General features: G+C 33.8%; 2 protein-coding genes across 28 annotated transcripts in view; one reads left to right on the top strand and one right to left on the bottom strand.

Moving 5' to 3' along the window:
• The first annotated feature begins 3,386 nt into the window (after positions 1 to 3,386).
• LOC104645291 (uncharacterized) overlaps positions 3,387 to 21,889 on the top strand; it is a 68,680-nt gene continuing 50,177 nt past the window's right edge. For 12 of the 27 annotated variants that reach the window (XM_026027843.2, XM_069292903.1, XM_019211823.3 and 9 more), the window contains exons 1-4: positions 3,387 to 3,543; positions 5,695 to 6,097; positions 13,712 to 13,862; positions 18,859 to 18,919. The gene's annotated coding sequence lies outside the window, so the exon portion shown is untranslated. Of the gene's footprint in view, positions 3,544 to 4,295; positions 4,334 to 4,361; positions 4,556 to 4,855; positions 4,875 to 5,694; positions 6,098 to 13,711; positions 13,863 to 14,436; positions 14,544 to 18,858; positions 18,920 to 21,889 lie in introns of those variants that run through there. The other 15 variants (XM_019211820.3, XM_019211818.3, XM_069292916.1 and 12 more) reach the window with 12 other exon arrangements.
• LOC138347290 (GATA transcription factor 26-like) lies at positions 12,008 to 16,690 on the bottom strand. The gene is made up of 3 exons (XM_069295211.1): positions 16,588 to 16,690; positions 13,686 to 14,000; positions 12,008 to 12,285 (listed from the first exon to the last, which is right to left on the bottom strand). Exons 1-3 carry the CDS (start codon positions 16,688 to 16,690, stop codon positions 12,008 to 12,010), a joined length of 696 nt encoding a protein of 231 aa, XP_069151312.1.

Genomic DNA, 21,889 nt, shown 5'->3' with positions numbered 1-21,889 from the left:
AATTACTATGTTTAGTGTCAGAAATTAATTAGGTGAGTCCCTTGAAGCTTGTGAGAGTCGACGGGCCGGGTTTCTATTTGTTAGTGTTTTGGGCCATAATATTTGCAGCAAGAATTGCTCTTGTAATCAATTTCGATCTTATTTTAACATTATTTAACTAATAGCCAACATTAATAAAAATTCCAGCCAAAGCCTGGTTTTTGTTTCTCTATTTTCTAGTTTCAAATGTACAGCAACAAATGTTGAAAGCAAAACTTACAAAAAATCACACTCAGAGACGTTTCGATAGTAATAAAAGCAAATATTATAAAACTTGAATTTTTAAATTTAGGTATGTTTGTATCGAGCTTAGGAATAAGGTCTTTTAGTATAGAATCAAACTTTAGAGAAAAGAATCAAAAAGTTATTCACACAATTTATAGGATTGACTTCAAATATTTTCTTACTTCTAAATTTTATTTTTATTAGTGTGGTGTTGATCTTGAAAAGGCTAAACTTAACAAAAAATTATACATTTCAAAAATAATTCTCAAATTGGCTATTTGTGCAAACCTGTGTTTGCTAAGATGGATAACAACCAGTCTTGTTATTTATTTAAAAATTAACCACAAACTTTTAAAATGTTATAAACTTGAACATTTTAAATTCTTCTTGCTCCACTATTTATTGGTTATATATATATATATAAAATGGTTGGGGTGTAAAAAGAACGAGGTAGGAATGAAAATGAGCTATTTGTGATCAATAAAAAGTATGATCGAATTTTATATTCTTTAGTCTTTGATCCTCACCTTAAGTAGTTTTATTTAGTTATAAAAGAAACCGTTTATTAAAAATGAGAGGATGACTAGAATTCAACAACAAATCATAAAAATTTCAAAACACTCTATTAATTGGACATTTGTATATATATAAATATTTTGTAAAATTTTACAATAGAAAGATTAAATTACGATCATTTAATTTTGTAAATTGTTAGAGAGATTTTTTTTTTGAAAAGAAACTTCAAAGGTACATCAATGAATAATAATTTGGTAGACCCTCGTAATTGTATCGAATTGTATTATGGACTCTTTTACTTAACTTTTTATCATTTGGACTCGTGAACTTAACCAAAATGAGATTTTTAAATTTCTCTGACCATATGTGTATCTCACTCTCCCTTACATAGATGACATTATATCCATATCATATCCATGACATATATATTAATGTCAAGTCATAATTTTCTTTATAATAATTTTTTAACTAATAATAAAAATATTAAATAAAAGACAAATTAAAAAAAAATCTATTTTATCAAATAAAATTAAATTATTATTTTTATACACATTCCCTAACCCATCATCACTGTCAATACTCCACCATCTCCATATCCCTATCTTTTTCTTCTTTGACTTTTTTCACAATCCAACAATCTGATGAAGTCATGAAACTACTTCACTCCCCCCGCTAGTGCTATTTTAATTTATTATTACCATCAAATCGGCGTCGTAAAAATCATTAGAATTCAATTGTAAAATCCAATATAGCATTTCTGATTTTTCGGCATGAATAGCAATACAAACTGATCGGAACAAGGTAGATAATCTCGTCGATGCCGGAGAAATTGATGGAGTCATTGCGTCGTCTTCATTTTTTACGGCGGCGTCCATTTTTGCCGGCGTCATCGCCATTTTTACTGGCAACATCAAAGTAACAACAACCTAACAACCATAATAACAACAACCAAGCCATCTAACAACCAGGTCTAACCAAACTTTTCATAAAACAATGCTAACTATTATTTACACCCCAAATTGCTTACAAATACAAGAATAATTTTACCACCAAAAGAGGTCAAATTACTCATTAGAGATATCAACAACTCCACTGATTTCTAATTTTTCTTTGCTTATTATGTTCAAAAAATTTTGCCAAATTTTATTTTTTATTTAGGGTAACAAAAAAAAATAAGAAAAAAGTTGAAAAGGAGCAATGAAAGACAGAAAGATAGAAATTCAGGTACGGGCGAGAAAAAAGAGGGAAAGTGATAATTGAAGAGGAAAAAAATAGGGATGGATGGGGAAAGAAGAAAGAAGTGAAAGAAAGATGAAGATAAATAATAATAGGGTGTGGATAAGAAAGAAAAATAGGTTGGGGTTGGGGTGGCTGGAAAAAAAGGTAGTGTGGGGAAGAAGATGGATGTAGTGTAGGGAAGAAGATGAAGTTTTTTTTCATTTTAAATTTATTTTTTAAAAAAAACAATTTTAACAACTTAAAAGTAAAAGTTAAAATTTTGATATCATGCTCACTTGCATCTATATTAATGCCACATAAGGATGATCAATAATCAGATGGGTTTAATATATTGTGTTATGTTGAATATAAGGGTCCAGATGACAAAAAACTAAATAGAAGAGTTTATAATACAATCCGATACAAGTACGAGGGTCCATCAGACTATGTTGCCAACATAAAAATATGTCTTAGTTTAAATGAATTTTAACGTTGAGAATGAATACCAATTGTTCCTTTTCAAATAACTATGAGATCATTGCATTGATACATCAAAATGAAGAATCAACAAAGAAACATATATCTTAAAACAATTTTGTGTTGTGATCTCAATTTTTTTGATTGAAATTTAACGTTGAGAATAAATAACAATGCCCCTTTCAAATAACCGTGAGATCATTACGTTTATACATTAAAATGAGGAACCAACAAATAAACATGTATCTTAAATTTTTTTTTTATTGAGATCCCAACTTTTTCATCACATACTTAAAAGTATTTGAAAGTTTTTGATTTTATTCATTAGCACAATCGAGTTTTACATTAGAGTAAAAAAAGCAAATACTGATGGAGATAATTCAAAGAGAAAATAAAAAATATTTAGAACTTACTAAAGTATAAACACATTGGAAAATCACATAATATATTTATATAACCGAAGATGAATAAATATGAAAAGGAAACAACCCATGTGCGAAATTTTGAAATAGAAGAAGAAAGTTGAAAGTATTTTGAAAGAGAATCGTTTAATTGAAATTTAATTGCTTTTACATATTAAATATCTATTAATCGGGCCAATTAATTCGGATAAGATTAATATAGTTGGACAAAATTGTGATCCAAATTGACAAACACTTTTTTTAATTTTCCAGTGTCAGCTTAATAGCCAAATAAGTGAAACAATGACTTAACGTCCCTAAATTTTAAGGCCTCAATTTGTTTTATTAATACTTTTTCTGCAATGTTTTCTACGTAATTCTTTTTTTTCAAAAAGTAAAAAAATTTACGAATTTATATTTGAATTTACCGACAATATTAGTTGAATTTATAATCTTCTTATGTGGTCATGCTTCTTTTCTTTTTTTTTTAAAAAAAAGAATCATTAAAATGACCCTTACGGCAAATGACCCGAAATCAAGAAAATGGATCCAAACTCAACTTTTCATCTTCTCTTCTCTCTCCTTATAAGAAAAAGACGAAAAATAAATAAATTCCAACTTCCTTCAGCTTTGGAATTTTGCCAGTTCTCTCCGAGGGAAATAATAAGTATGTTTCTCGTTAGATCTCTCTCTGCAATAATCATTATAATATTGTAAAACACGATTTTATAATTTCTATTTGTAAATTTTACAGATAAACATGTGATAATTGCTTGAAGGTTTAATGATATTTAATTTTTCCTATAATATAATTGAGTAATATGCATTGTGCGTTTGTGTGAACTGCCACAGCCTATTTTTTAAGCATTCTGTGGAATTTGAGACAGAATTATTAATACAATAAAGAATATTACCATATTCAAGAATGATTAAACTACAAACTATTGCACTTAAAGGGTCTCTAGTGGTAAATAAAGGTGATTTCTTCCCTGCATTCTAGTGTCAGCCTTGATAAATAGAGTTACTAATACCTGTTGAGGAGCTGGATAGAGTTAACTGATACCTATTGATTTGAAAGGGAGGTATAAATCATCATAATTTTTGGCCGGAGCCAATATTTGTACCTTATGTGTTCTGGATTCTAGGACACGGCCTTAGCCCTCAAATGCTAGTAACTGAATTCTAGTTGTAACTTTTGAACATATTTAGTGATTCTTTTAACACAGATACGACGTTTAGATCAAAGCTACTATGTTATGACGAATCAACATGTATGTACTACATCTGCTCTGCTGTTTTTAGCAGATGTTAACTCGGTACAAACACTGGCCTAATTGGTTCAAAAGATAAAACTCTCATTTCCTCATGAAAAATGTAATGACTGCATTAAGAGCACTTTTTTTCATCAATCTGATGTAGGTGAAAATCCAGAAGCTATTCATATGAAAAATTGCCAGGTTTGTTTTCTAGTTATCAAACCTTAACAGTTGGTAAGTCTTTTCTGAAGTACTAGAATCCCAACAATTGAAAGAAATGCAAAATGATTTTTAGTGCAAGTGAAGATTTTGTAAAATAGAGTGCTTTTTGGAAACTCAGCAAGTCATCAATGTTTTTCTAATGCAATAGAGTAAATCACGAAAACCGTGTCCAATCAGCATCTGGAGTACTAGTTTTATCAGGTATTACACACCTCTTTATCTTAGTATCAGGCACAGGATTTAAAAAGAATGTTTAAATGTAGCAAAGTAAAATCAAGTATCATAGAAGACATTATTGTTGGAATGAATTTTGCAAAGAAAGCAGTAAGGTGCAACCATTTCCCATTTTTGCCATCTGTGGTTCAAGCATTTGAATCTGTGTCTGATCTTCCAAGATATGTTCATTCAGATATCTATTAGACAGGAGCTTTAATCCTGCAAACTGTGTTCTGCTGTTTCAGACTTTTTATCCTTGTCGAGATTGCCTGCAAATTCATGAGTGGCAAATGGAATTTTCTGTGTGAGAACTTCTCTCCTTGAGTGGTTAAGGAGTCACTTCTGAACTCATGTGAATAATAAGTAAAAGATACATAAAGATAAATTTAGAAACATGCTATTGAAACTTCCATGCACATACTGTATTTTTTCTGATTATGTATGCATATACAATCTATTTTAAGTAATATGTCCATCTGCTCTCCCTTACCACATATTAATTAGATTCCTTTTTGCTTGTAGAGATGATGGAGACATTCTCTTCCCTCCTTTACACTATTCTCTATATGCTACTCTTACTACATGTTATGAATGTGATCAAGTAATCTGCTGTTTTGGGAACTTTTTAGGAAATGTTAAAGATTATGCTAGAACAATTATCATGATATGACTACAATGTTGAGAATAATCTCTATTAACTTTTGTAACCGACCCCTTGTTCCCTATAGATTGTATTGTTCCCTTTTAGGTTAGTTGCAAAATGCTTTCCGCTTTTCTAAATTGCAACTTGCAAGTATTGTTCCGTCAATTAAAATCTTCCCAAAAAGAATTTATTGCTCTATTTGTTTTTAAAATGCTTTTTGCTTTCCTTTAAATTAAAATTTGGCTTCTTTTCCTATTTATCCCCTTTTTAAAATTACACTACAAAAATATTGATATAAGTTTAGCACCTATATAGAGCCTCTGTTAATACTATTTCTCCTTGTTTAAAAAGAAAGTTATATGGAGATCATTTTATTATTCTATGAATCAATTTATGAGAAAAAAATTTGAAAAATCACAAACACTATACTTGTCCAATTTCTCTATGTTTTTCAATTTCCTCATGGCTAGAATTTTTGCAGACCATTTCCTCTAGGGTGTGGATAGTGGGAGCAGACTCGGAGAACTTCCCAGTCATGATGCAGTTACACCAAGGGTTGACTCAGTCCTTTTTTTTTCTGCTCTGGTTGTGATGGATGTACTGACATGGCATATCCAAGATAGGGTGTCATGGTGTATGTTATTCGTAGATGACATAATACTGATTGATGAGACTCACAGTGGTGCTACACATGAAATTCGTGTAGAAGTGAGGTTTGACACTCATGTCATCCCCAAGAGAAGATGTTTCAAGTGTATGGGGTCTTTAATTCAAGCTAGTGTAGAGATCAATGATGACATCACACATCGTATTCGTGTGGGATAGGCGAAATAAGATGGCCTCCAGAGTCTTATGTGTTTAAAAGGTACTGCCAAGACTTAAAAGTAAGTTCTATAGCTATTCATTTCATATTATTTTGTTGTTTCTATTGCTCTTTTTTCTACATTTCCTTTTCCTAGCTGCTTGGATATGCTTTATTTTAAGTTGAGGGTCTATCTGAAACAACCTCTTTATCTCTATTAGGCAGAGGTAACATTTGCGTACACTCTACCCTTTTTAGACCCACTTGTGGGTTTACACTGGGTTTGTTGTATTTTCTCTAGGAAAACAAGTTCCTAAAAATGTGGAAAATGACTTCCCTAGTAGAATTAGGAAAACAAGTTCCTTAAGTGTCATTTCACACTAATTGACTAATCCCTCTCTCCAACGCCCCTAGCCCCATAGCCCTTGCAATCCATAGCAATCCAATGTTGTTTGCTTATGTATACAAATACTAATGGGCCAATGTTTTCTGCATATATACTGAACATCAAAAAATAAGTATGAAAACTTCGTATTTTCAAGGATAACATTTTCCTTTATACCAAACACACCTAACATGATTTCAACTTTTCTCCTTGCATAGCAAAACTAGTTTGTAGAATTTCACAATGGAAATATGATTCACATTTTTTTTTTGTGTAGATTTACCCACACTTGTCTTTCCAATATGTGATGTTTGTTTGATTTCAATTTTGTAGAGCTTTCTAAAGGAGATTTATTAACCTAAACAAACTTAAGCAGATATGTACCTTGGGTTGTGGAGAGCCGTGGTCATCCTCTTGGCCTCTTAACTGCGCTTCCTAGTTTTGCTCCATCTCCCTGAGAATGTAGTTTCTGGCCGGAGACCTTGAACAATGAATGTCAAGCAGTAACCAAATAAGGAACCTCAAGTAGTTATGAAATATGCAAGGATGTAACAAATCACAAAAGAGGTTTAGCATATACTATTACCTAAGTTTCTGCGACTATAACCAATACATTAACATTAGTTTGAAATTCACAATTTGAATTCTAGACTGCATTAATAAGTTTGTGTTTCAAAATCATATGTTTTGCTGTTGATGTTGATAATGATTATTTTGACAAGTAAAGGAATTTTATATGGTGTGTGGAGCAGCAATAGTAATGAAACTACACGTATATTAGCTATTTTCTGTGTTGTCTACTCTAACATTAGTTGTAATGTCAAAGCATCCTGTTAGAGCAAAATTACAGAAATAGGCTTGCCGGTAAAGAAGTAAAGTTAATTTGGAAGACAACACGGAGGTGTACTTTTTGACTTTGAAATCCTCAGTTGCAAGTTTTGTGTTAAGTTATCATGTTATGTTCCTTTTATCAAGATTGATTCTTGTACATGTATCATATAGTAGAAAATCTTGGCTCCACCATCTATCTTTTTCTCTTTTGACATAGAATTATATCTCCCGCCAATTCTACTTCCTTGTTTGGCAAAATATCAACTTTGTAGATGCATCATACAAAGGTACAACCCAAAAGTAGCCCTTTTCAGTTGTATGATGCTTTGGAGCCAAAGATATGCTTATCCAGTCCCATGAGTCATTCCATTGAGTCCTTTTTCAGCTATCATAATTTACATTGCTCTGTCACCGATCAAAAGAATGACAGAGATTTGAACGTTCACATTTCTTCCCACGTCCCGTTTTCTTTTCTAAGGAGTAGTATATCTTACTCTCTTCTCCCCTTTCTTTTGTTTTAGTACTTCCTGCCCTCCTACGAAGTTTTATGATCGTGAAGTCTATATATTTTTCGGTTTCTGCAATTGTTTGTTGCTAGAGTAGCAATATAAGTTGTTGAATATCACTAAGGATTGTTGTCGTTTGACTTTTAATATGTCTACTTTATTTCGGAATCCAAATATATAGAGAGTGATGGAATCACAACTACTATATCTAAAGGTAACTAATAAATAGTAAATAACGAGGTTCGGCAAACTTTTGTCTTTTTTTGCCTACTCCTCTGACACACCAATATTTATTTCACTCCAAAAGAGTACCAAGTGAAATATTACAAGAGATAAAGAAGAACAAATGCCTTGGGAGATGAGAATGCAAGTAAGAGGCGTGTTACAAATGAATTAGGAGCTACCTATTCATAGGAGTGAATTCTTCCTATTGATGTCATCCATGACATCACAATATGTAAAAATGTCAAGATTTACCTTGTGAAACCAATTTATTGTTCACCTAAATTTCACCTACAAAAGGTGCTATCTTGACTTTTCTACCAATAAAGAATTATCCTCCTAACTGCCATATCTTCTCATTAATCCATTTTTGAATCTTGTCAAATTTAACAAATCTCCACCTTGGCAAGATTCTCCATTTTCAACTTTCTCTCAACAACAATTTTGATTGTGTCTTCAACCTCAATCTTCAATGTTCAACAATGTTGATCAAGTTCAAACAATGTTGAAACTTGACCGCAGTCACCACTTTTGTCAACATACCGGCAGGATTATCCGTAGTATGAATTTTCTGCATTATGACTCCACCATCTTCTATGATGTCTCGTATGAAATGATATCGGACGTCAATGTGTGTCGTCCTTGAATGATAAACTTAGTTTTTTGCTAATTGAATAACACTCTGACTATTACACAATATTGTGATTCCTTCTTGTCCAATACCAAGCTCTCTAAGCAATTCTTGAAGCCAAATTGCTTCCTTTGCAGCCTCTGTAATTGCTATGTACTCTGCCTCAGCGGTAGACAAAGCAACTGTTGACTGCAAAGTAGACTTCCTACTAACTTGTGCATTTGCTATAGTGAAAACATAACAAGTAGTTGATCTTCGTTTGTCCAGATCACCTGCATAATCCGAGTCACAATATCCAACAAGATATTGACTATCTTAATGCTCGAAAACCAAACTAACATCTACAGTATTATGAATATACCGTAGAATTCATTTTAACAGCCTGCCAATGATCCTTTCAGGATTGTGCATGTTCCTGCGTACAACTCCAATATCGTGTGAAATATCTGGCCTTGTGCAAACCTTGGCATACATCAAGCTACCAATAGCATTACCTGTATGGTACTCTTGACATATATTCTCGTTTAGCTTCATTCTTAGGTGACATAACATCACTAAGTTTAAAATGAGGAGTAAGTGGAGTGCTAACCGACTTCGTTTTTTCATTCATACCGAATTAGTGTAGTACTCTCTTCAAATATTCTTTCTGAGATAAATAGAGTTTCTTTGAATGTCTATCTCTTTTTATCTCCATGCCAAGAATCTTCTTTGCCTCACCCTAATCTTTCATCTCAAACTCCTTTCTTAGTTGAATTTTTAGCTTCTCAATTTCCTCTTGACTTTTAGAAGCTATCAACATATCATCAACATATAGGAGAAGATATATAAAGGAATTATCTTCAAGCTTGCGCAAATACACACAATGATCGTATTTGGTTCTTATGTACCTTTGCTGCAACATAAACTTGTCAAATCGTTTGTACCATTGTCTAGAAGATTATTTCAATCCGTACAATGATTTTTCAAGTTTGCACACCATATTTTCTTTTCCATCAACTTTGAATCCTTCTGGCTGAGTCATATAGATTTCCTCTTCCAAGTCTCCATGTAAAAATGCAGTTTTTACATCCAACTGAACTAGTTCCAAATTCAACTGGGCTACCAAAGCCAACAAAACTCTAATGGAGGAGTGTTTCACAACTGGAGGAAATACCTCATTATAATCAATTCTCTCCTTTTGAGCATATCCGTTGGCCACCAATCTTGCTTTGTAGCGAACATCTTTTTGGTTAGGAAATCCTTCTTTCTTTGCAAATACCCATTTGCACCCAATTACTTTCTTGCCCTTCGGGAGATTGGCCAATCTCCATGTATGATTCTGATGAAGGGACTACATTTCTTCATCCATGGCAATCCTCCACTTATCTTCTTGTGAACTTTGGACTGCGTCTTTATAAGTGGTAAGAATGCCATTAGCTGCAATTGACTTAACACAAGCCACCATATCTGTGAGTCGAGGAGGTTTTCTTATTGTCCTTTTTGGCTTGCTGGTTGCTATTCAAGTTGTGGTTGAGTTTCTTGAGATGGAACCTCCTCTTCGACTGACTTTCCTTCAAGAGGAAAATCTTTTGTTGTTTCCTCGTTTGATCCATGTGTTGGGAAAATTATCTTTCCCTCAAACTCCACCTGCTTTGAAGCACCATCAATTTGTTTGGCTTCTTCAAGTGTTACCTTATTTGTCAAGGCAGATTCATCAAAGGTAACATCCATGCTGAAAATAACTTTTCTCGTCTCTGGACACCATAAACGGTATCCGTCTACTCCAAAAGTAATTCCCATAGATAAAACTTTCTTTGCTTTTGGGTCCAATTTTGACTCTCTTACATGATAATATGCAATTGAGCCAATTGAAAAAGAACATCAAGGACCTCGCCTTGCCACATTCCGAAATGTCCTGACCCGTCAAAAATTTCAACTGCAAATTTCGCATTTGACACAATTCTTGTCATAAGCGAAGATGCCAATGATGACGTATTATTGACACTCGATGTGGACTTATCATTTTTCTTGTCTCTCATTTTACTACAAATACTGTTTACTAGCTAGCAATGCAGTGACCGAAGTAAATCTTTTTCTGATGTGGAAGTTCAGACTATGCTGCAACCACAGATCATACTCAGATAATACCTTGACTCTGATACCTATTGTTGCGGAAGCCGAATATATAGAGAGTGATGGAATCACAACTACTATATCTAAAGGTAACTAATAAATAGTAAATAAGACGACAGTAAAAAGAACACCAAGAATTAAGGAGGTTTGGCAAACTTTTATCTTCTTTTGCCTACTCCTCAACCAACCAATATTTATTTCACTCCAAAAGAGTACAAGTGAAATACTACAAGAGAGAAAGAAGAACAAATGCCTTAGGAGATGAGAAGGCAAGAAAAAGGTGTGTTACAAATGAATTAGGAGCTACCTATTTATAGGAGTGAATTCTTCCTATTGATGTCATCCATGACATCACAATATGTCAAAATGTCAAGATTTACCTTGTGAAACCAATTTATTGTTCACCTAAATTTCACTTACAAAAGGTGCTATCTTGACTTTTCTACCAATGAAGAATTATCCTCCTAACTACCATATCTTCTCATTAATCCATTTTTGAATCTTGTCAAATTTAACATACTTTTTATTACTTCAAAGTCTACTAAGTAATATAAAAGTATAAATCTAGTTTGAAGAGATTGCTCCTGGATAATGTATTGATGGCTCGCCAGCTTCTCTTGAGTGTAAATATTATTGGAAGGTGTAGTGTCTTATAGACTTGTCCTTATAACTTAAAAGGAGATTGAAGAGACTTTTTGGTTGACTTAGTTTCAAAATTTTTTGTGGTTGATCATACCTTATCTTAAAGCTGATATACCCATTTCTTCAATAGTCAGGCGCTCATCTCCGTATGAAGAAGAAAATCCAATAGTTGCATTTACAGAATAATTTATTGACATACCCTTGATATAGTATCCATATGATGTGGGGCGAGTCTATTTTCGCGTCAATTGCTTTCCCCCTCTCATTTCCAGTAGGTTCATTTTGCACACAGCCACATGATGTAGTATATTATTATTTATCCTGAAGCAAAGTATAATGCAAGACATTACAGTTGTAATGACAAGCATATGTAAGTCAAATTCACTTTGAGATGTTACAATGTAAGGACTAACAAACTTGTAGATAAGCACACGGTGATAGACATTGGAATTGACATACTAAATGCACCTAAAAACCAGAATTTTCCTTATCTAATTCATGGAAATTCCATCCAATAAAACGGAATGTTTGCCGGATCCTGCACATAGCGGTAGCTTTAGTGCACCGGGCTGCCCTATTGAATCGTATGCATGCATCTCAAAATTCACTATATGGATTTTCTACAGGCACATTCATTGAGGAAGAGGCATTATCTTCTGCCATTTAAAATTGAGACGTCGAGCGTTCTGTAGTTGTAGTTGGTGATACAAGCAACATAGCTCCAAGACCAATCTCATTTGGAGGAATGTATTTGTTCCTTGCATATATTAGAGTAGCATCTTCACCCCTGTTTGGTATATTTTCAAATTCTGGTTCCTGTAGATTGTTGTGAAGTTGCCTATGGAGTCTTTTGACAGGTGACAAACTGAGCTGTGTAAGCTCTGATCTCTTTCTTTTTGTGACACTGTTAGGATTCCATAAAGGATCTTTGTCTGCTTCACCTAACAAAAGGTAAATGCTAGTGCACATAAAACAATAAGGTCTTAATACAATAGATTTTTTTTATTTTGGTCAAACTAGTATTATTTGTATGGTTAAAGTATAGTTGGACCGGTCAACAAAAGTCAAAAGAAGTGGTGGAGGATCATCCCACAATGCATCTGGTCGACAATTTGGAGTGAGAGAAATGGGAAGTGTTATGAAGATGATCCAATTTCATCCAGAAAGTTAAATGGAATTGTATAATATCTTTCTACTTTTGGTGTAAAGAAGTAGGTTTTAGAGGATATAGATCAATTTGTAGATTTATTAACATCTCTGTTAGTATCTTATTTCTATTTGTTTTTTTAATCTAACACTTTTGGATGGTGTCCAGCATTTCCTTAATGCACATTTACCAGTTTCAAAAAAACAACATTAATTATCAAAATTTAGGGGAGACACTATAATTAATGGCCTATGAGCAAGAAAGAAACCGAAGATTGTGCTTGTAGAGTATCATATGGTAATTACTTCCCTACGGCTTATTTGTTTAAATCCTGAGTGATTTGACATTACATAATTTGACACGCACATCACAATAATTGGAAAACGAAAGAAATTCCTGCATAAAAATAAATCCAAGTGTCGTGAACCTTGATACATGCTTATCAAGTTGTATTAGAGATCGTGGTGTAAGTGATTCTCTTGAGAAGTAGACACCAACAAAAATAACCACTTGGACAGTGGGAGAATGCTGATAAAATTTTCTGTTTCACTGTTAAATTTGTTGTGTAGGGTCTGTAGATTCTTCTCCTGTTTTCAGCTCCTTCTTTGGAGATGGGGGTTCAAATTTGTCCATTTCTAATCAATAGAATAAGAGAAGTTTGTAATTGGAATCATATTAATATTGGGTGAACTGTTTCTTCCTTTTCTTTTGAATCAGAATACTATGCACTGCAGGATTACTTTTTGGGAAGGTGCATCTACATTGATTGGTTGCCTAAATTCATCTATCTCATAATTTTCTTTCAGACTAAGGGCTCGTTTGGTACGAGTGATAAGGGATAACTAATCTTGGGATTAATTTTAGGATGAGCTTATCCCATGTTTAGCTGGGATATATCATGGGATAAGTTATCCCGGAATTAGTTATTCCGGGATTTTAGTGTTATTTTTATTCCAGATTGAGGGTGGGATAACAATCCCAGGATAACTCGTCCCCCGACCAAACATGCCCTTAGAGTTTTGCGCTTACTATCATGCAAAACAGAAGAAAGAAATTGGCCAGAAATTGAGTAGGAAGATATTAGTTTTTCATTTTTTTAAACCCGTACTCTTATGAAAAGGATTTGATTTAGAACATGTAGCTTATTTGCTGAGACAAGTTAAGGTGTTCTCTATATATGTGAAAGTATTTTACCATTTGTTTCTTCCATCTGCATGAAGTTAACTGAGGATGATCCTGCTGAAACTAAGCTTGGTGTGCTATTCATTTCCTCTTCAAGACAAGCTGAAGATCCCTCCTGTCCAGAAACCTCTACTCCAACTTCTAGCCTTTGGTTATCTCGAGCTAAGAGACCCGGATTCATCTCTGCAGGTAACTGATTGCTCTGTGTTTCTCGGTTTGCATGTCTGGGAATATAGTTCTGTAGCGTCCCCCTAATGCGCCACCTTGATCCACATGCATTGCAGAGCACTGGTTTTTCAGCTGGCCCAAGTCTCCAATGGCGGGTTTCTGTTTGGGCTCAAAATTTATTAGTGTTTAAACTGGGATAAATATGAATAAAATTCTTGCAGATCAGAAAGTAAAGCACAATGATCAATGACAATTAAGATTTTCTATAAAAAAGATATAGAATGTATTGCACGAGAGAGAAAGCGTCATGAAACTAGAGCATGTGTGATTAAAAACAAGAGAAAATTTCCTTGTGCGAAACATATATAGACTTTTAGGATGCTTCAACTGTTTCTTTAATCATCACCATGTGAAAGAACCATACAAAAGAGTTGAACTTTAAGTTTGATGGTAGAAAGATCGAAAAGATTTGCTTGATATGTTGAGGAACCATGCAAAATAGTTAATCTCTTGACAGACTGCATTTTTTGCATGAAATTTTAAGTAGGAAAGTTACCATCTTAACCGACAATAATTACGGTATAATATTCAACAGGTACTTTCTTTCTGTAGTGCTCAACCGTAAACCCCCCCTCCGAGGTGGATCTGCATGCCACTGAAATAACCATGGGCGACCATGTACGATCCTCCAGAACAATAGTTGTAAGTCTTTCTTGCTGTCCCTAGACTGCTCCGCTTGGGTAACCCCTCAAGATCCCTAACACCTCTCTTGTTGCTTTCTTGATGCAGTCAATGTCTTAGCCCACATATTATCTACATCCTCGCTAGCTCCATTGCCTTTTTTGTCGTCTTAAACCTCTCACTATTCCTCCTTGTCTAAGCTTTCACTAACATCTTGTAAACCTTCTTGGCTATCATTGCTCCTTGGACCTCTTCATTCCACCACCAATGCCTTCTGTGCCTGTCTGGGTGTTGCTTCTCTGATGTAGTCAGTTATCCTAGCCTATATACTGTTTGCATCCTCACTACTCCCTGAAATCCTCAAAGACACTTACTTTTCTCCAACTTCCTAAGTATTGGCTTCAATCTGGACTCCCATTAAATCCTTGGTTGGCATATGCGGTCCTTTTCTTCTTTTTTTTGATAAAGTAATTAAATGATATTAGAATGCGAAGTTACAAAAGCACCGTGTGCAAAAAAGCTGCTCCAAACAGAAAATATGGAGCTAGCTTGGCAAAAACTTGTGAAACAGTCAATAGGGAACCCTACTACTCCACTGTACTAGAGATAGGTAACTAACAAAATCCGAAAGGTTATCCACACTGTTTACATTGGCAAAAAAGTGCCAGCTAAATAAACTAACTAGACATTGGGCTTTAAGAGTGCATAAAGAGGTTGATATTCCATTAAAACATCTGTTGTTTCTCTCTTTCCATATGCTCCAAAAAATGGCTGCTGGGATCATTCTCCAGATCTTTCTGATGGATTTGTCAACTTTCCACAATATCCAGCTGGCATAAGCATCCTTCATGTTGTAGGGCATTACCCATTGTAGGCCAAGCATAGAGTAGAAATAATACCATAAGCTAATTGTTGCAGGGTAGTGCAAAAAAAGGTGATTAACACTCTCATTGGTTTGCTTGCACATGACACATCTGTTGATGAGGATTACACCTTTTTTCCTGAAGTTGTCTTGTGTTAGACATGCTTCCTTCAAGGCTGTCCAGGTGAACCAAGAAACTCTGAGGGGTTGCCTAGTTTTCCAGACATGTTTCCAAGGCCAAATTAGTAGAATGCCATTTTGGGAGCTCAAATTTTTGTAGCATTCTTTCACAGTGTAGGTCTTCTCCTTAGAATTACCCCAAAGAATCTTGTTTTGATCTTCGATCACCAATGTAGTGTTTTGCAGAGTTTCTAAGAGGGAAAGGAGGTCATTAATCTCCCAATCCTGGAAGTCCCTTCTGAAAATAGGTGTCCAATAGTTGTTGTCTCTGTACTGGGCTATATCCTTTTCTTCTTCATCCTATTGATTTCTAAATCCATAACCACGAGCTTATGTTGGGTTGTAAGATCCCCTCTCCTGATCCAGTCCTTGCATAAACCTTTATCACATTTTCTAAGGAGCAAATAATGTATCTGAGTCTTAACCACCACCCTACAAAAGGTCACAAGTGCTCCTCCTTCTTCTAGAAGCTGGAATTAGCTATGATCAACTCGATAACTTTCACGAAGTTTAAAAGCATAACTTCTCCATTTCTATCCCCAAAGCTGAAAGTGCCTTGTACATCATCATATACTCTCGGAGTGGTCCCTACGTGACCCCTAAAATCCCCTCATAAAATTAGTTTCTCAGTATGCGGGATAACTCTTACAATCTCGTCCAACTCCTCCCAGAACAAAGAAATTTTTTTTGCCCTCCTCGTCCAAACCTGTTTGCTGCACAAATTCACTAGTTACCTTAATTGTTAGCCCTCCCAAAACTAGCTAATGAACATTATCTTATCATTCACCTCCTAATCTCTACCGCGTGCTCATTGAGTTCCTTGTCTACTACATGCCTACTCTATTTCTACTCCTCGATCTTCTTGAGTACCATAACTTAAATCCATCTACATCCCTGGCCTTGGTTCCTACCCATTTGGTTTCTTGAACACAAGCTATATTGATCTTCCGCTTCATAAGAATCTTCACTAACTCTATCGGCTTCCTCGTCAATGTCCCTATGTTTCAAGACCCAACTCTCAACCTCTAAGATCTCCCTTGGTACCCTTACCACCCCTGCCCCCGCCTCCCGCCTCCCGCTGCCAATCAAGTACATGACCATAAACTACATCAAACCCTGAATCCATTTATGCCAGTTATAAAATAATCAAATGTACAATAAACAACAAAAAATGGGCAACCCTTAACAACAAATACCCTAAATCTTAAAATTGACATTTACACAATAAAATGACGAAATTATATATAAGCAATAAACTATTGAAAAGATATTTTTCAAAGTAGAAACCAAGAATGCAGTAGTATTTATAAGCACGCAACACTAAATTCACGAACGCAATATCAGATTATGGAAATCAGTTAACAAGCAAGCAAGAAGAATAAGGGGCTTCACAATCTGTTAAGGAAAAATCAGATTTAGACAGGCGAATCTAGGATTTCTAGAACATGGGTTCACCTCTAAAAAGGAAGGAAAAATGTACTGAGTGCAAACATATAATATTATTTAACCAAGTGTTTCCAAGTCCTCTTAAGTAAATAACTAAATATTAAACCAAGTGCACCATTTAACCTTTGTATTATGGGTGCCAACATATAATATTATTGGTTGCACCAGGGATCGACCCTTAGCCTGTTCCTTTTTGCCTTAGTGATGGATGAATTGACACGATTTATTCAATGAAAGGTATTGTGGTTTATGCCATTCGCAGATTGACATAGTATAAAATAACGAGATATGGGATGGAGTTAAAGAAAAACTGGAAGTTTTGAGACAGATCATAGAAACTAAAGTTTTCAGGTAGCTTGAATGACGTAACACTTGAGGCAGAGGTGGAAGTGAGGAACGACTCACAAATCATACACAAGACCAAGAGAGGAAACTTCAAGTATCTTGGGTCCATTATAGTAGACATAATGATTGATGATGTTTCACATCATATTGGAGTAGGGTGGTAAATTGAAGGCACACATCCCGGGTTTGGACCTACATTGTTGTATGTGGCACAATGCTTGTCAGGCACGTTCAGAAGATGAATGTAGGAGAGATGAGAATGCTCAGATGGATTTGTGCGCGTACTAAGAGAGATTAGATTAGGAATGAAGGTATATTGGGCAAGGTGGGAGTAACCTATAGAGGTAAGTAAGGGGAGGTTCATGCTTGTGGTACATGAAAAAACCCTAGGTAGTGGAGAAGAGTGGTGTCAAACGATTCAATAGATGGGAACTGAATGTGCATGTATGGCAGGGATTGGGGACCAAATCTACTGTTTATCCTAATGACCTCAATTCCTGTTAGACTAATGACAGATTTTTTGAAAATTAATTAACATTTGGCTCCAAAGATGAGAAAATTAAAGCACTCTGATTTATTTTTAACAGATGCACCATTTAGGGAAATTAGGGTATTTAGTGTTTCATGCATGTGAGTCTTCAAAATTTAATTGCTGAACATCAGGCACATAAATCCTAGCATAACTGAATCAAGTACCCTGGAAAGCATAAGATTGTTGATAAAAAATAAAAGATGGGATATAGGGGGTGAATAGAATATACGCTTGATGCCACAATGGTGACATGGACCTTGTTTCACCATAAGATCTGATTATGAATGATTCAGTTCAAATCAGGTTGAATTTGCTGCTTCTAACTATTAGAGTTCGATTTGCTCTCAAAATCTGAAATGTCTGTGAGGGACGGGTCACAAAATATATAGACAGATAAGAATTTGGTAGACTACAGCTGGTCCTTTATATGGAAATAGATGGATTATGATAGATTTTTCATTAACTTCTTTCTCTATTCTGAATTATTCTTTTTTCCCCTCACGACAGCTCATCAACTTTGATTACGGTAATTTCTCAACTATATAATCTAGAACTCCAATGAGAGAAGTCTTAGATTCTCTATCAAATGAAAAAAGGATTGTGATTTGGGGCGTGGTGTGCGTGGGGTGAATGCTGGATTTGGTCAAGGCTTATTAAGCAATGAATCTTAGGTCAAGGAAGTGTTAATAGTTTCAAGACGATAATTCAAATATCTAAGGGTGAGAAAATAAAAGTTTCCAAATAATAAGGATGCATAATGCAATTTTTCCTGCGATTGTGGAATCAGATTAAGTATTGAAAAATCAAAGGAAGGCCCTCAGATTACATTACTGAGAGAAGATCTAGAAAAGAATGACTACATTCAATTTATATCCAATAATGTTTTTACATCCATTTCCCCCCTTGCACTAGTACAATAATCCATCGATCATTTTGCCTAAATATAAGATGGTTTCATTAATAATATGCAGGTGAGAATTGAAGTTCATACTGGTGGCTCCATGACTGATAATTGGATAAATTTCTTATTTGGTGAGTATGCCTCAACTTGTGAAATAAATTGAGAAGATACATATATTAACATAGACCTGGCTATTTCCTTGAAATTTTTTTTCAAGACTTTGGCTCATTGATTCTGATAATCTGATGCACCCGAAAATCACAGTATTGTGAGGTTTGCAAAAGTTCAAGCATCTTAAGGCAATGTTGGCCTAGTAAAAAAGAGTTTTAGAAAGAACAAACCACATTTGTTTGTTATCAGGACAATTGTTTTCTAGAAGAACAAACAAACATCATATCATATATTTATATAAAAGTGAACCCTAGGCCCCCCTATGTGGTGCCACCACAAACCAGAATTCCCTTTTAACTTATTTATTTCCAAAATTAGAGCCTGTTTGGCTCAGCTTAAAAGCTGGTCAAACTGACTTAAAAGCTGATTTTTGACTTATTTAAATGTTTGGCAATACTCAAAATAGCTTATTTTAAGTTAAAAAAAACTTATTTTAAGCCAAAAGTTAAAAGCTGGGGTAGGGGTGCTTTTTTTTTTTTAGCTTATAAGCTGTTTTAAGTTGACCACATTTTTATGTTTTTTCCCTTAATATTTTTATACAATCTCCAAATTACCCATATAACCCTAACATCTCTTTCTTCTATTTTTCCCTTTTCACGTTTGACATAACAACTTCAGCACTTTTATCCAAACGCATAACTGCTTATTTTAAAAATAAGTTTCAGCACTTTCAAAAGTACTTTTTTAAAGCTGCTTTTATTAAGCCCATCAAAACGGGCCCTTAGTTTTCTCTTTCATGAAAAGTCACGACTTTTATGAAAAAATTTGCGACTTTTTATGAAAAGTTGCGACTTTTACGAAGAGTTGCGACTTTAATGAAGAGCTGTGTCTTTTATGAAAAGTTGCATCTTTTATTAAAAATTGAGACTTTTATGAAAAATTGTGACTTGTCCAAAGAGTTTTGACTTTTTTGATAAGGCACCATAAACATTGATCCACCCTATCCTTTGTTGTCTATAAATAGAGGGATTTTCTATCATTTAACACAAAAAAATTCTGAACTTTTTCTTCAACTGCTGCACAATTAAATATTTGTGCACTTTGCTCCTGTTTACTGGCTCACTGACACTATTGATTTTGTATCAAAACACTTAGAATCGTTCTGTTCTGAGAGGATCTATTCCTTTAAACCTCGGGTATTAGAATGAAAAAAATTTCTTAAGGGGATAATGTGCATTCAGTGGGTTCAACCTTTTGCTTTATGTTTCATTTTATTATTAAAGATCCTGTTATTTTTTTTTATAATCATTAGTTTATGCTTATTTATTAATTTTTTTTGAGTACATGTTTTAAACTTTGTTGTTTATGTTTATGCTTTTGATCATTATGCTGAAGTAAAGATCTGTTAATAAAAAATTTAATGTAATCATTAGACTATTGGTGTCATGTAGATTAGAATTCTTTAACTTGTAAAATAAAGGGAAAAGGGTCTGATATACCCCTCAACTTTGTCATTTACAGCTGATATGCCCCTTGTTATGAAAGTGACTCATATATACCCCTACTTGTAAACAAATGACTCACATATACCCTTTTGCTCTAACGGAAATGAAAAAAATAATAATTTTATTTTTATTTTTTATTATTTTTTTCTAAAAAATATAATCCTATATGAGTAAATTTAATCCTCGTCAACATATTTTTTTGACTTTTTTTTATTTCAATGACTAATTTATAATTATTATTTTGATAATCAGATTTATTTATGTTTCACTAATATTCTTGTAAAACTTATTGTAGATAGACCAAATTTTTTCTTCGAATACGAAATTAAATTACAATTCACACTAAAAAGATAGTTTAATTTTTTTTCTTTAAACTAAGGAATGAAAGAAAAAAACAAAATAAGAATAAGAAACTCAAATAAATATAATAAAAGAAGTCAAAAAATAATTTATGTATGAAAATTAAAATATACCTTGAACTTTGATAGAAGAATCATATATACCCCTAAATAATTTTTTTTTTTAAAATTAGAATTAATAAATATAAATTTAAAACTAATTTTTTAACTTCCGCTAAATGAAGGGTATATGTGAGCCATTTTGCAACGGCAGAGGTATATGTGAGCCGTTTGTATAACGGTAAGGGTATATATGAGCCACTTTTATAACGAGGGATATATCAGCTCCAAATGACAAAGTTGGGGTATATCAGACCCTTTTCCCTAAAATAAATGACTTTGATCTTTATAGAGTTTTCAGTGGCTAAAAGATCCATGCGATGTCCAAGAAGGGACTTTGAGTGTTCAAAAGTAATGGTGGTTCCACACTAACTTGGAGTTTTATTTATTCAACTTTCCATCTCATCGAGACATTCAATCGATTAGTGACAACCTAAAAATAAAGGAATTTAGTGGGATGGTAAGTATTATACTCAATCTTAATCAAACGTTTGGGGTTCAATGTTGAGTTGGAGTCAACGAATCACCCCTCAAAGTAGGATGAATCTATATCAATGAAATATTAAAGAAATAATTATCTCCTTATAAACTTTAGATTAAAAGTTACAAAAAATAAAGTTTTTACCATGTTGATCGAAACCTAAACAACAACAAATTAGTGTCATCGACTGCCGATATTTTGAATAAGGGACTTGCGAAGACATCATTTAATCCAAATTATTTGGTTGACATATGTTATTGCATTGAAATCCAAGATGTATAATAAACTTATCAAGTACACACCTAATTATATAAGATGTATAATATTTAGATTCTGTATGTAGAGGCCTTGAATATGAGAAAAATTCTTGCAGTTGATGAATAAAATGTTTGAACCACTTTTTGAAAATACAAATATAGACAATGAAACAATTACATATCTTTTCGAAAGACTTTGGTGATGAACAACCATAGTAAAATGAATAATTAATAACAAAATCCATAAACACTAAGAATCAATTTTTTTTAGTTTTAAGATTAATTTTTT

Source organism: Solanum lycopersicum, chromosome 1 (assembly GCF_036512215.1).
Source record: "Solanum lycopersicum chromosome 1, SLM_r2.1".
Taxonomy (NCBI): domain Eukaryota; kingdom Viridiplantae; phylum Streptophyta; class Magnoliopsida; order Solanales; family Solanaceae; genus Solanum; species Solanum lycopersicum.
Note: the sequence above shows the minus strand (reverse complement) of the source record. Positions and strands in the feature narration are given on the sequence as shown.